At 34.0% G+C, this 16,491-nt stretch overlaps 1 protein-coding gene across 1 annotated transcript; it reads right to left on the bottom strand.

Moving 5' to 3' along the window:
* Positions 1–2,609: 2,609 nt before the first annotated feature.
* LOC110698375 (vacuolar protein sorting-associated protein 32 homolog 2-like) lies at positions 2,610–16,257 on the bottom strand. The gene is made up of 7 exons (XM_021875795.1): positions 15,858–16,257; positions 10,092–10,191; positions 8,769–8,854; positions 8,424–8,515; positions 7,452–7,566; positions 7,157–7,352; positions 2,610–2,968 (listed from the first exon to the last, which is right to left on the bottom strand). Exons 1-6 carry the CDS (start codon positions 15,930–15,932, stop codon positions 7,161–7,163), a joined length of 660 nt encoding a protein of 219 aa, XP_021731487.1. The 5' UTR covers positions 15,933–16,257; the 3' UTR covers positions 2,610–2,968; positions 7,157–7,160.
* Between the last annotated feature and the right edge of the window lie 234 nt (positions 16,258–16,491).

Below are 16,491 nucleotides of genomic sequence, written 5' to 3'. Positions count from 1 at the left end.
TAAAAATCAAAAACTCATTTACAATCACTTGCTTGATAATTGATTAATTACAAATAAATAAGTTAAGCAATATACATATGCACACATACATTGCATGCATTGCATACGTATATATAATCATGCATTACATATATAATTATGTCCTATAGCGTCTTGACCCTCCTTTACAGACTATAAAGTTTAATTTATTTTCTAGTCATGTCCTTATGTTTAACCATTAATTTTTTAACATACAAGATAAGAAAGAAAATGATAAGTAATACCTACGAAAAGGATAAAATTAAAAGAAAATCGCCAATAAATATTAGGAAAAGTCATAACAAATGTTATAAAAATAAACCAAGGAAGGAACCTATAATCATGATTCTGCCACTTGATCAAACCCATGCATGGGGATTCCTCCATATTGACCAAGAAAGCTAAAGATTATATTTGGAGTGAACGTACAAATATGAAGGATTGTACAGTAGCATATTAGCCCTAAACTACCTCTACTGAGAGAATGTAGATGGTGTAGATTCATTAAAAATCATAAATCTTTTTATTCAGAGGCCTGGCTACAAATGCTAATAATGATAATAGTTCGGTGCAACTTTGTAAACAGGACCCTAAATCATTGTTTTGAAGATATACATATGAGTTTTATGAACAAAACACTTTACTAAGGATTCGTTTGACATTGCTATGGTTTTCTGTTTTTTGGTTTTTTGTTTTTCAAAATCATATGATATATATCATATAATGAATAGAAAATTATTCAAACTTATTAAAATCATGATAAACTTTGAAATCTGACAAACACCTTTTTCTTGTTTCCTGTTTTTGGTTTTTTGTTTTCAACAAAAACTGAAAACAAAAAACGGTGCCAAACAAGCCCCAAACTATCAATTCTATGATAAAATTGAAGATTACATCATTGATCAATAAATTTTCTCTTTATATAGTTGTAAAAAAAAAAAAAAAAAAAAAAAAAAAAAAAAAAAAAAAAAAATCCTTCATATATTGAAATATTAAATTTTGGGACCCTTTTAAATATTTACTTAGGAGCACTGTGCGATTGTCCACTCTGCCAGTACTCAGATGCACCCTTGTTTTTATCCGTTATTGAGTTATAAAAGTTCATGTGGTCTATTTGATTAATATAATCATTAGCAATAATATGAGGATGAATGTAGCATAATAAATGAATTTAGGGCACGATAAACGCAAAACAGCAATTCACCATCATCATAATCGAGGCATAATTAATTGACTTTGGCCTCGTTTGGTTGCATATGGGAATTAAATCCTATAGAAAGTTACAATACATGGGAAATTTTATTGCCTAGGAAATAATAAAATTGTGTTTGGTTGACACATAGGAAATCATATTTCCCATGAATTAGTTTCCTATGTTTTGTTTGGTTAACTTACGTAATGTCCATGTATAATTATAACTTGAACTACTTTTTCAAACTTTTAAGGACAATAATATATTTTCACCCAAAATACATGTGGGAAGTTTGAGTGCTCAAGGTAGGGTGTGGGAAATTAATTCCCATGTTTTGTAGGAATTCCAAATTCTTAAGGAATTTCCACTTCCTACATTTTTACTAACCAAACAACTAATTTTAAACACATTTTCTATGAATTTGTATTTCCCCCATTATTAAAGTGCAACCAAACAAGGTCTGTACGTGTTGGCTATGTCAGCCTTAGACTATCGAAATTTGATGACATGTCCTAACATCAACATGATGTCATAGATAGTCATACATTATTTTGATTGTTTGATATTTGATAACCATACTATTAAAATCATTTCTCCGTTTACCTATGTTGCTGTCTTTCTTAAAGTGCTTGTCAAAATAATGTGTGGTAAGTAATTGAAAACGGAAAAAACTATATTGAATAATCTCATCTACTAAGAGTATCATAGCTTCCCTCTTCAAGCCCCCTCCCTCATCATCACTCTTACCCGCCTACTGTTAATCTATTATATTACCCGCCTACAAGTCCACAACCACTTTGGTGGTACTTTAATGGTCAGTGCCCACCAAATTAGTGAAAAAAATTCTCTGGTTTCATCGTACTTTTAAATGATAACTAACAAATTAGATGCTTTGAATTTCCAATACCCATTCACAAAAAAGGTTGTTTGAATTGTTTTTTTTATTAGGTTCTGGCCTAATTAATTAAGTAGATATTGATCCTATGAACTTGTCAACTTGATTATTCTTAAAAATATTGATTTGAAATAATTTAATTTCATCCTTAGTCTCTCGGTTGAATCATATTTGATACCGAATTACCAAAACTATAATTTTCAGGATCTTAACTAAAGATTATAATGCATTGTTAGCAAAGCATATATTTACATTGGCTTCCTAATTGTGAAACTATATTACCGAAACTATATTTTTCAGGATCTTAACTATAGATAATCATTTAGAATATTATGAGCAAAGTACGCTTAGTTTAGATTATTTTAGTGTCAAATTTTCGAAATATACTATTTGCGTGAATTTTAGATTTAAACGGAAGGAGTACTCTGTTTCAAGAATATGACCTCTAGGTCTACAAAAATTACTCTAAATCTTCAAGTAATGGTATATTGGTAAGAGCAGAGAAGCAGCAAAATATTAAAAGGGTAGTAAATGCTAGGCGAAGTCTGAAGACTTGTGTTATCCATTTTACATCTGTGGAGTGTTGCTCAGTTAGAGTCTTACAGAATCACAGTCAGAAATTATAATGTAAGAAAATCTGAAATTTACATTGAGAATAGGGTACAATCAAGATGACGTTTTCCCAAGAGGAAACACGGTCTATTAACATCACGCAACCTACACAGCACAATTTACTACCAAAAGATCAAAGATTGGGTAATGTGTACGTGCCTGCAAAGTTGCCACACACAGCAATAATAAGCTTATTATACAGCTACATTGACGTTTAGGCCACCACCCTCCTGCCTTCTAGCAATGACATTCTGCATTTAAATCACTAGGTCAATATTGGATTCAACTTAAGCAAGGATATTGTAAACTTAAGTAACAACAAATAAACCTGTGTTTCAAGCAAATATATCTCCTACTAATACAATTTTTTTTATTTTTTTTATTTATTTAATTTTTTTTTTTTTTGAGGTGTGTGTGTGGGGAAGGGGTGGGTGGAGGGGGGGGGGGGCTTTTACAAGATGATATTCAAGAACAGGTGAAACACGCTCTAATTTAGGGACAATTCGGACGAAGAACAAGAACAGTGTTATCGGAATTAACACAATGCTACCATACAGCTTACAGTACACATATAGTAGTAGTACTAGAAAACTCATACAACAATAATCTAAACCCACATGATATTTAGAAAAACAACTCAACATATTCCCATATCTTGTCTGAATTAGTTTTACCTTTTTGTGATTGTCCTAAAGGAATTATTCTTCTTCACCATCAAGAAGAAAGAACAAAGGGAGCTGATTCAAAGGGAGTGGGATTGTATTTTATAATTTTACTGTTAAATCCACAAAACAAGGTAAGCAATACAAAAGGGGTAGCTCAATTTGCAAATTTTTCTAGTAACCTATAGAATGCATGAAACGAAAACCTAATCAGCAACTCTTTTCTTCATTGGTTTACTTTTCTCTTTCCCGAAGAGAGATTGTTATATACACCCGGGTGCACGGTGAACCCATGAGTATTTTGTTCTCATCTTGATGATTGATTTTTATTTAATCAATCAAATGAAGTGCACAGTGCACTATGCACCCGGGTGTATATAAAAAAATTTCACCAGAAGGAACCTTCACAGCTGCATCTGCTCACTAATAAAAATTGAACGATTATATTGGGCAACATCTTAGTCAGTCTCATGTGATTGATCTAACATCCTCCGGAATCTACACTATCCTCCTCCTGCCGCTAGCCACTAGGCACTAGCCACCCACGACAAACTACTATCATAGTACCACAGGTTGAGATCAACACATAAACATTGTTCTCTGGTTATGGTTTGCAGCCTTTTTCATGAGACCAAAATGTCTCACTTACTAAATTCAACAATCACTTTCATAGATGTAATCCCTCTATAGTTCTCTCCTCAACTTGAATAAATCAGCAAAGCTCATTGATAACAGACCATAACATCCATTTGCCTTGAGGTAATATAACAAAGTTATCTTCATCCTTATGCAAGGAAAAATTGATAAAAATATAAAAAGATTCTATGCTAATGAAAATGCAATCTCGACCTTCTTGTTAATTTTGAGCAAATTTTTTTTTACTGATGCTAAACCTTTCTGAAATTTTCTATACTTCATTAGTTTGTTAAGGTAATAGTAATAATTCTGTTGCTGCAGATTTGAAATTTAAATTAAACACTTCAGCATTTTAGCCAAGGAAAGTCCCTGGCAATAGCACCATTTGACAACAGCACAATTTCTTACTATGGTCATAGAACGAAACCACTCTCAATCAAGACCTATCTTTCCGTCTCTAAGCCTTGGCTTTATTGACAATTTGTGTGTGTGTGTTGGGGGGGGGGTGTTTATGAGTTGGAAAGTCATGTATCGAGGTGAGTTTTCGTTATCACGATGGACATACAAAAAGGAGAGAAATTTAAGGGTGAGCCTTTTGTAGGTTAAGGCATGAAGCTCAAGCCAATTGGGCATTTCGGTTTATAGGAATAGATATCTCACACCGTTCTATACCCCCAAGGCTTCAGCTACCCCATGATTATAAAACTGGGTTGGCTTAATTCTCCTTCTACTTATTCTTTGGTAATTAGCCATGAATTCAGAGTTATTTAAAGAAATACCTAAGGTGTCCAGCTGTGGGGGGTTAATAGTAGATGGAGGAGCGGGGGTCCTAAGGTTGGAGGAAGAGGTATTTCTTGGTTAATTCCTTGTAGACGTGATTAATCAGTTTCAATTTCAACAGACTGCCATACAAACACCACAAAGATTATGCAACTAATCACAACCTAAGTCCGCAACCTAGCACAACCACAACAACCACCAAGTTCACAAGTCCATTCTCAAAAATCCTCCCACATAGCACATATTTACTCCCATATAGAGTAATTAGCAACAATTTCCTTTCATCAATTAAAAATGCATCTCAAAAATCTCGATTGTCTCAGAAACCCTAATTTCAAAATTGAATAGGGGGGGGGGGTGTTCTTTGAACATTGATTTTCAAGCAAATTAGGTGAAGTATGAGCAACAAGCAAGTATCAAGGAAGCTAGAAAAGTTCATTTGTGAATAAAACACCCACAGTATAATTTTTCCTACACTCTCAACCTTACTACCATTTTCATAGATGCCTCTTGTTGAATTGTTAATGAAGAAGTTGATTAGTTGTTGAATTATTGTTGACATTGATTGTGTTGTAGTTGTGAGTTGAAACTGTGAATTAGATAGGTCGTTGAAAAAATGTATTGAAATTGTGAGTTTTGATAGGTTGTAGTTGTACAAATGTAATGTTGATCTGTCAGATAAAAACCCAATAAAATTAGTGATAACGCCACTTAAAGCAAATAACATTCATTTTTGCCGCTAATCCAGACATTATGTCATCTTTCTCTTAGAGGTGGGAGCCTTCAAATCCCTTGCCCTTAGTTAATTGGATATTATTTGGCAGAATTAATATAAAGCTACTTTACTAATAGATCACGGGTGGTTCTGATTTCAGGTTTTAGGCATGGATTGTGTCTTTGTTCAGTCAAAAGCTCACTTTACCACACTGATAAAAAGGACAGTGAAGATGTAATCAGATTTGTAATGGAAACTAAAGAGTAATAATCAATCAATAGCTCTTTTATAGTCCAAAACCTTGAATGAAATAAAAGGATATTTGCATAAAGTTGAAAGTGCACTGGCCAAACACACACGTGATTAATTTTTTTGTGCCTTGTTCTACCCTAGAAAATGTTCTCCAGGGATTTTTGCTCACTAGTATTATAATGAAGTACCAAAAATGTCAAAGCTTTCTGCAGATGAACTTCAACTTTTTACATACTAGCAAGTAACAGAAGCTAATAGAATTAGATCCAAACATGACTGAGAAACTAAGAGTGCTACAAGAGGAAGAAAATTAAGAACAATCACAGTAAAAAGAGGAGTTTATAATACTTCCTCCGTTTCTTTTTAGTTATATCACTTTCCTAAAACGGAAGTTTCAAATTAGTTCCATCACTTTCCTTTTAGTTAATAAACTCTCTCTATCTATCTCCAACACTTGGGTCCAATTTTTTTATACTCTCTATCTCTCTCATCTCCAAAAATTGCCTAGGAGTCCGCAATCTGCAAAGTGATGCAACTAAAAAAAACGGAGGAAGTATTACGTTTATGTGCACGACAAAAATAATAAAATAGCAGCGAGGTGTGATCGTGAGCCCAAATTAATTGAGAGTTGCACCGTTAAAAATGATCAATATTCACATTATATGGTCCAATCTAAAGCCATCAGGGAATAGCTGAGGATTGATAATTTCAAAATATAATTTAGCTTCTCATCTTCGATTACCAGCTCGAGTGGCACAAACGTCCAAAAGTATTTAGGACCTTTTTATTTTTAAAGTACAACTCTACCATCTCTACAAGCTACCTCATGCACTACCAATTCATATTGCACTATCATAGGGATAGAGACACATAGTAATAACTGAAATTATATAAACACTATCAACTAATCAGTTAATAAAGAACAAATAACTTATCCATGGCACAAAGATTGTAGCAACTGACACTTAAAGATTAAAAACAAAGACACTGGATAGGTGAACAAAAAATGGCTATAACTTACAATATAAAAGCAAAAACTCAAATAAAACAAGTTAACAGCTGAAAGATAATTTGTAATAACTAAAAAACAATAAGTGGTCTTAAATCAAGACACAAACTAAGGACCTTAGCCTCAGAGTTTGTCACTTCTTTGATGGTTAAATTGTTTATACTTCAATCTTCGTACTCCATAATAAAACATGTAATTCTGGTTGATGAGTATGCTCAGAATTTTTCCGGAAAGATTTGGATAAGATATGCAGCTCATAGAAAAAGGGACTAACAAAAGGGAGCTTAAGGACTTTCAACATAGTTTTGCACAAGGTAAGAATAATTTAAATTCACACCCTCACATCCACCCAGCAAATCTATTGATACAAGGGAGGGACGCTAACCTGTTTAAAGTGCCATCTCTGCTTGCAATGCCTCGAGCTCTTCCTCTTCAGCAGTTTTCTTCTGAGGTGTAGGGCGTACAGGTTGTTTTCCATCTGAAACATACACCGGTGCAGCAGGAGCAGTTGTAGCGGGCTGTAGAAGTTGCTCCTCCAATTCAGCACCTTCTAGCTCTTCAAGCTCAGCTTCTAATTCATCCTTAAGAATGGGGGATGGGGTAAAGGCAAAACAATTTGATGTCAAGACAATGCTATTAAAAGTTGTCATTAAAACGAGAAGATAAGATGAAGATTGTACCTCATCAAAATCAGCTGCAGCACCAATTGGAGCAGAGAGAGCTTCCTGTATTTGTTTTAAGTTCTCTGTCTGCTCATTAATCTCATCCATAGTTTGATCCACATTATCAATGTTTCTGGGAAAAAAAATCTCAAAAATATTAGGGTAGAATTCTTTCAATCACCTAAGTTCAAACACATATCATGCTCTCTCCTTTCAATCATTCATTAACTTTCAAATCTATTTAAAATGTATGTACATTGTATATAGAGTTAAAAAGTATAATACTCTCTATAACACTAAACTTTTCCAGGCCACAGACATTGTCCAAGTGTGCCAAATCCTGAAACAAGTCCTCAAAAGAGCAAACAGTAATACTTCCATCGCTTGATCGCAATGTTCGTAATTTTACACTATTCACACACTCCCTTGATCGTGTTTTGTGATTAAAGCCTTGGAAAATATATAGTCATGTGGGATCTTGTTAGATTTGTCCCGAGATGCAGTTTCACAATATCAACTATTTTTAATTTTTACTACAACACAACCTAAGATATTTAAGTTATAAAATGTGAATTGGCAAGCGTGAATTCCAAATGTTGCAATTAAAAAACAGAGGAAGTACACAACAGTAAAATGAATAAATAATAAAAGAACTAAGATGGCCAAAAAAAACAAAAAAAAAAAAGGTTCAATAGAGTTGGTGTGTTATCTGTGCCTTTATACGACAATTTATACTTTCAAAGTACGAAAACAGTATCAAATTTAACTAGTCTAGATAAGCTCGTCTCAAAAAGCTTGAATGAACAATCTGCAACATACTTTACCCAAGTGCTGATAATTTATAATAATTCTTCTTGGGGTCGAAAATATGAGTAGCTAGACCATAATATCTTGGGTATAAAGCAGGGTTTTAGCTCATAGAAACTCATCCAATCCACATTTAAAAGTAGACCCACGTTAACTCGACAGCAAATTTAAGGGAATACTTACGTTGCCTTTTGCATGGCCTTCATAGCTGAGGCACCAGACCTTAATGCATCAACAGTCTCTGTTGTTGCTTTTGCCCCTTCAAGCAATATCATCTGCAAGCCAATAGAAGCGACAAGAAGAAAACAAAGAAGCGATAAATATATATTTCCCATTAAAATAATATAAAACCAGACGCAACCAAACAAGGGAAGAACAGGAAAGTGATAAACCCAAGACGTCTCAATGCAATGCACAAATGAAAGTACACTACTGTTAAACAGCTACATCACAGATTTATTCATTAAAAAAAAAAAAGGCAAAGACACTACTGAACTATGTCACATGCACTGATGTCAATTGAGCAACCTGATCATGAATTCGTAGCTGCATATTTCCAAGCTGTTCTACTTGTTGTTCATATAGCCTCTTCCTCTTCAGACATGTTATAGCAGCTTCACATAAAAATAGTAATTAGATCAGCACATAGTATATTTCAAGGAAAACAATAACATAAGGTTTAAAAAAAGGAATTGAAAGATAATGAAAAGGATATGTTCTAGAAATCCAAAATCACCAAGACATAGCAGTATGGCCAGTAACATTCTAAAAAAATATGTATATAATGACATTCTTAATGCAAGCTCAAACATTAAGATGTTGGAGGGAAACCCTGCCCAACTCCTGGATTTCAACAGCACTACAAGCATTGCAGAATAGGCTAGTAAATTGATACAGCATAAATTTAAAAAAAAATTTAAATAAATAACAATAATAATAATAATAATAATAATAATAATAAAAAATAAAAAAAATCCCAGTCAACTACCCTGCTTCCCTTTTTCGTTGTTTGTTCGTCCAATTTAACCATCAATCATACCACGAACCCAACCCCTAAACCACCCCCACTGATAATCCCACCACCGTAATCCATCCTATCCCACCCGAATCCACCACGTAGCCACCTTGAAACCAAACTCCAACCACCTAAACCACCTCACTACCACCAAAAAAATCCACTACCTTCAAACTCCATCTACATCCTCCCAAAAACTAACAACCCTAAAATTAATTTTAAAAAATTAAAGAATAAAAATGGAAAATTACCTTTTTATATTATTAAATATGGTCTTGTATGGTGAAATTCGACCATGATAATTCTAGACCTGAAGTTTTCATGTTCGAATTTGACCTTAAAATCTTTTAAATTAGCCCTTTATGGAAGAGATGAAATAATAAATAAGAGAGAGGAAGGTGGTTAGTGGTTACATGGGGCGCAGCGGCAAGAAGAGGTTGTGATGGCAGGAAGAGGGTCGTGGTAGTGGCTGCGGAAAGGGGGGTAACGGTTGCGATGGTAGGAAAGGGTCAGCAATGCTTCATAAGTATGAGAGTAATTGGTGGAGCACGGATGAGAAGAGAAAGGTTTGAAAGTAACTAAATATCACCCAAACAGCACATTACATGATACATCAAAGGTAATCACTTTCCTTTCACCCTCCATCCCTTTCTTGATTCCATTCCTTTTACCCTGTGAGAACCAAATGCCCCTTCCGTTTGACACATGTCTAAAATGAAATATACAAATAAATTATGTAAGTTGGAAGAGTATGGCAACAATTCATGGAAGTATAGTATATGATCAATATAGATTATGCAATGTCACGCAAGATAGCACCAAAATCTTAAAAATACCGCGTTTATTCTTTGCTCTAGTGAATTCCTTAGCCTTTTCTACCTCAGCAGCAGCCTTTTTCAAAAGCACCTGCTCCTTTTTCTCCAACATTTCAAGTGTCTGCACATCACACAAAATTGTATAAACCCTATAAGTACAATGAAACAAGAACATATTTTGTTTAGGAATACCAATAATGTAGATAAGTAGTAAATTACTCCCTGTAGTAAAATTTTAAATGACCAATATAATAAATTAATAACAATTGCCAAATAATAATGACATTCTCTTGTGCCAACGTATCGTTAAAATACATATATATTTCAGGGCAGACAGCTTACAAGGATAAAGGGTAACAACGGGAAATAAAGTCATGAATATGTAGCTTATTTGCCTCTCTGTAATTTGCCTTGGAATAGTATTGGTACTTTCAATACATCAGGTAAGCAATGCTGAGAGTACAAGGCTCCATGTCATACTAAACAAGGATGTCCAACTGATAAAAGAAATTCACATCAAATGGGTCTAGCAGTCGTGTCTGAAGAAAAATAGGATTCCCACTTATAGTATTAGTCAAATAAAATAGAACTTGTACTAAAATTCATCACCCCATTATCGCCTTGAGTAAAGAATCTGCTTAAAAAAATCTCATCAACTTCTTTCTACTGACAAGAAAACAAAGGTTTAAGGTTGATAATATGAGATATGGGGATAATTTTAAACATTGCTTTTTAAGGGTGAAGCAAAAAGTGGGTGTAAATGATATGCATGGGAACTGGGGGCAGAAGTCTCAAGTTTATGAAACACTGAGCATGATTTGCAAGGTGGTCACATCTTCCAAAAACCTGACATAGATACATAAATGGAGACTAAAGAATACAGCATGGCTCAAATTGCAAGAGGTGTGAAGAAAAAATGACATCCAGTACCAGACTTATTATGTCATTTTTGATAAATCTAGTAATGTAGCACTCAGCTCTGCTATACAGCATCAGCTTTAACAGAATATAAACTTTCCAAGACAGTGAACAGAATTTGATCCTACCTCCAAACTCCAATTGTCAGTGGTAAATTATTGTCATTAGGAGAGGGCGAAAAGTTCTATAAATTTATGTTTAACTGATCAGATCTTTAAAATCATCTCCAGCCTCCAGGCCTGTAAACACTCCCTCCAAGACAGCCTAGAACTTAGTGCTAGATGTCTTTACTAAATATACAAATTGTACCACTCGAAAATTATTTCCATCTTACCTAGATGGTCATATTGATGATAAACCTTATACATATTAATGTGTTTCATTGAGGCTACCATTGGTTATACAACCTTTTGGCCTTTACTTTACCTTGTTCACTCAAATACACAACTCACACAAGATGGTTTTGAAACAACATGATTCTTTTAGAAAAGGAAGAAGGAACATTGCTGCCTTAATCAGTTAATCCTCAAAAATCTCAAAGCCCTTCACACGATCAAAAGAAGATCTTGCAACTTAACACAATAGACGAAGATATCACAACATAACACATAGATCTCCAACAAATACTGATAAAGCCAACCACACTGTCCACACATGCTAACAAAACGTGAAATGACATCATACAAATAGGGATAGCTTGAAATTTTTCTACCTAAATAAGTAAATAATACAATAATTCCATACCCAAAATATAACTCAACATGAAAGAGACATGGTTTTTTATTTGTTCAATAAGTCCAGGAAAATTTGTCTTTTATATAGGCCACTTTGCTGATTACAGCCCTGAAAACCCACATTCTATTGAAGTTTTATACCCTTTACATAATTCCAAAAAAAAAAAAAAAAAAAAAAAAAACCCCAAACCTAATATTAGGGTAACGGTAACCTAACCAAAATTACAGCTTCTGTTTGCAACTTTTTTTACCAAAATTTTAGTGCAGATTTGTTTTGAGCTTCGCAAAAAATCAAGCACCCAAACCGACCAAATATAGATAGGTGATTAAGGTGCATTTAAATCAGTTGTAAACTAGCGGTGAAAGGATTTTGAATAGGTTCTTTTACCTTTTTCAGTCATGACTTCAAGCACTCTCTCAAAGAATGATTTAATACTAGCCAAAATTCAAAACATTTTCCACAATAAGTTGAACATCAATCGCCCACCCCCCACCTCCCCCCAAACCCCCTCCCCCCCACCCCAGCGCAGAATTTGACCCTTACCAGTTCGTTTGAGAGTCTTCCAAACTATAAACCTATAATTATATTTGGTCACTTTCCCCTCAATCATTTACTTTATCCACACATTCATTTTAAAGCTTGTTGTAAGTTTATGTAGGTGATAGGCCCTTATACATACTTGGCTAACTGACTGCTGTTTTTTTTTTTTTTTTTTTTTTTTTTTTTTTTTAATTTTTTTTTTAATTTTTTTTTTTTTCACGCGCTAATAATATTTTCCAATTGTTGTGTCTAAGTTAAAAGCAAAGTAAACTAAACAAATTATCCAATCACAAACAGAATTAATCGATTAACTAAAAAACCAGTTACTAAGTTTTGGTACGAATTAAAGTAGGAAAAAGTGTGACCCAAATGTAATGATTACTTGAAATGAATTCCTAATTGCACAACCCTACCTCTCACAGTCATTTCTGGTTAGTAACACACTCTCTTCTTTCCTCTCTCTTCTCCTTCTCCTTCTCCTTCTCCTGCATGTATATAATACCTCCTTGTCTCTCATTTCGATTATTTCTTTCCATAGCCTGAGCATCATCTTATTTAAATCTCTCTAACCTACCGTTCATGTAATTAGAAGAGAAAATTTGGCAAAAATGAACTACCCAAAGGGAAACCCCATTAAAGGAGCTTCAATAAGTAGCTCAATAACCAGACACAACGTTGCCCAAGGTGCTGAGTTGTTGCATAGCTAGACCTCTTTCCTTCCTATAGACCAAATGTTTTTTGGGTACATATACACCTGATTTTGGGCTAACTCGACATTAATTATACTCAATCGTTCATTAGAATCAAAGGCCTCAATATTCTATACCTAATTTCAGAAATATATATCTGAAACCATAGAAAAATGATTTTGGAATCAACTGTGAATAAAATTACATGGATTAACAAATTAAACCTTCCTATTCACATAATTATCAGGCATATTAGATTCAAAAATTTTCTTTGATATCTTGTCTTTAATTGCTCCACAAATGAAGGGAGAGCTCAAGGAGAGCGTCAAATACAATGTATAAAAAGGCTCAAGGCGCACCAAGGCGTTTCAGAGTTCTTTGCGCCTAAGGTGCGCCTCGGTGCACCTCGTTCAAGTGAGGCGCATATATAAACAATAGGAAAAAAAATCAGTGTGCGCCTCATCACCACAAAAAGCGAATGACCCCTTGCGTCCTAGGCTCGCCTTTTCCAACAGTGGTCAAATATAACCATCAGGGGAGGTTTTTTGGGTTTTTTTTTTTTTTTTTTTTAACTTTAAAAAAAAATGGAATAAAACATGCATAACATGTTTACAAACTCGATCCACTGAAAAGTGAAAGAGTTAGATTTAAGTAAAATGTGGTTTGTGAGGTTGTAAATCACAAACTTTCCCTCCAACCCATGTCTTAGCTATAAAGTGAGATCTTCAACCAAAAAATTAATCCACTTTAACCCCTTTTCTATATTTTTTTTCCTATTTAACGTTTTGTGAAACAGTGAATGAAGACTGTTCATGACAATGCTCAACATAAGAATAACACTTGAATAATTGGTAATAATAACATGTGTATTTCATAATGCTTGATTGTGATATCCTAGCCATTGTAGCAGTGAACCTGAATGAACAAGTTAAGGATGGCATATTACATCAAATGCCAAACACTGAGCTCAAATTTCCTACACAATCAAGTTTTCCAGACTTTGATAGATACAATAGCAACTGCTAGCACAGCTCATCATACAGAGCAAGTAAACCCAAAATGGCAAGACAGTGATACATTAAGATGGCATGAAGTTGTTTCTGAATAACCACACCTAGGTACTCAAAAGGTGAAATGCTTTGAAGGAAACTAATGTTTATCTGCTAGCATTAGAAGTCTAATTATACCATTGGGAATCACCAAGACAACAATTTGGATGGGTTATGGCTGACAATTGAATCATTTTCTTAAAGTTCCAGATTTGACTTAATTGAGACGCTCATTAACTTCATCACTGCATGACTATCTTGAGAAAAAGCTATTTGTATAATTGTCAAGTTATTTTAGAATAATTTGTTAAATATAATTGAAAGTAGTACATGCATAGCAGGCCATGTCAGTATATTACTAAGACTTCAGTACAGGGTAAAGAAATTTTAGATTAGTAAAGGTATGGATATATATCATTTAAAAAGTTTATATCTCTGGAGCATTTCAATATCCAAAATTAGCAACTTATGTGATGCAGTAGCATCCATGGATCCCTTTAGTTCATTCTAGTGTATGACCTGGTATATGGTGGCATTTGGCTCTAAAACAACTATTTAAAAAGGCTAATATAAGCTAATGATGTGGCTTAGGTGCATTGAGAATAATCATTGCCTAAGAAAATGCATTGGGCTATTGATTGTTAATGAGGTTACTTTGAAGGCAACAAGTAAATTGAAAGTAAGAATGACAGGAAATGCAAGTGCTTGGTTGTTCATTTAAGCTAAAAAAAAAAAAAAGTTTCCCTTCACACTTCAGTACAAATCAAGCCCAATAAATAGCCTTCCGTGGAACAAGGGAAACATTGTTTGCTTCTGTAAGATTTAGATTTAGATATCAAACAAATATATGATCCCGCACCAAAAAGTTTCTTTTAACTATCAACTCCTGCCTACTAATTATCCATAAATCAGATTGAGGTGCAAAATCATCACATGTAAACTTCCTCTTTCATTGTCAAACACAATTGCCACCAACTAATGCTTGTCTCTACATTTCCACCATATGCAGTTTATGCCAGAAAAATTCTCACCAAGACCTAAAACACCCCCTCCACCCTCTTCTGATTTGTGGTTCATGCAATAATCGATTCCTAGTGTATAGAAAGGGTTGGCATGGACTTGAAAGTGGTGGAAATTCGTTTCATGGTGACAAAGGTACATAACTATTTTTCATTTCCAGACTTTCGAGTTAAAAACCTAATTATTTGACAGTTGGACACAGATAAGCAAATAACATCTCTTGTTCCTTTTTCCCTAAGACATTGCAAAGCAAACAACTTATTAGGAGTTATTACCTTAAATCCACCTTAACTCTGTAATTAATTTGATTGGGTGTTGAAATTACAGGATTAGCTACCTCATTAACAAAACTATTCACAGAAACTTAACATCAAATTGGTTATAAACTCATAATTGTTGCTCAAAACAGAAAATCCCATCCAAACAGTTTACGTTCCTCTAACGGCCCCACGCCTTGTTAATCCAAAAAATGAATTAACTCCACTTACAATACAACTCACAGAAGTACACTATCTCAGGACAACCAACTCAACGCATCAAATCAATACAAACACGACAACCGATTACAACAAACATTTTCTGCATACAGAAAACTTGTTAACTCATTCACATCCTCAGTAAAATAGCATTAATCTTAAGACACTTGATATAAATCCAATAAAAAGTATCATACATGTCAGCGGTAAAATACCAAAATCAAACACCCATCTCATCAATCAACAGAAGAAAAACACAGCAAAGATTTATCAATTGCAAGAGATCGAAATTAAAATTAAAAAAATCTGCATAAACAAAATTAAAAAATAAAACAAAAATAAAAAATCATAAGAACAAACCTCACTCAATTTATCCAAAGTAGCAACAGCACTCGTTGTACCCTCCTTGGGTTTGCCGAAAATCCTCGTAAACATGATTAATTAATGGGGTTTGATCCGTAAAATTCAACAAAGAAAACCCAGAAAAAAGAGAACAAGATTTAGAGCGGGAGGAAACTGCGTAAATTGGGAAAACGGGGTTTGATAACAAAAATTGATTGATTTGATCAATTAAGCAAATTTCTCTGATAATATGAATCTTGAAATGGTAGCAAAAGATATTTGAAGAGAAGGTTTGAGAGAAATTTCAATGAAGGAAAGTGGTATAATTTGGGGTATTGGTTGACTAACCAAAGCTAAAAGCAAAGTATGAGAGTATTTATGAGAAGGAGGTTTTTTTTTTTTTTCCTTTTTAATTATTCATTCACCGGTTAAAGTCCCGTACGGATTTTATAAAATTATTTAAGGGACTATAACATTAATTTAACAATTATACATAGTATATTAACAAAGAATTAAACTCTACGACAAAAAAGTCCCTCTCTAAGGTAATTGTTTCGGGGTTTTTTGATGTCCTGCGGGAGAGTTACAATTCTGAGACTGGAACCGGACGCATGTACCTGCAAAACAAACGGATGCTCCGGATGATTGGAGA

Source organism: Chenopodium quinoa, unplaced genomic scaffold (assembly GCF_001683475.1).
Source record: "Chenopodium quinoa cultivar QQ74 unplaced genomic scaffold, ASM168347v1, whole genome shotgun sequence".
Lineage (NCBI taxonomy): Eukaryota > Viridiplantae > Streptophyta > Magnoliopsida > Caryophyllales > Amaranthaceae > Chenopodium > Chenopodium quinoa.
Note: the sequence above shows the minus strand (reverse complement) of the source record. Positions and strands in the feature narration are given on the sequence as shown.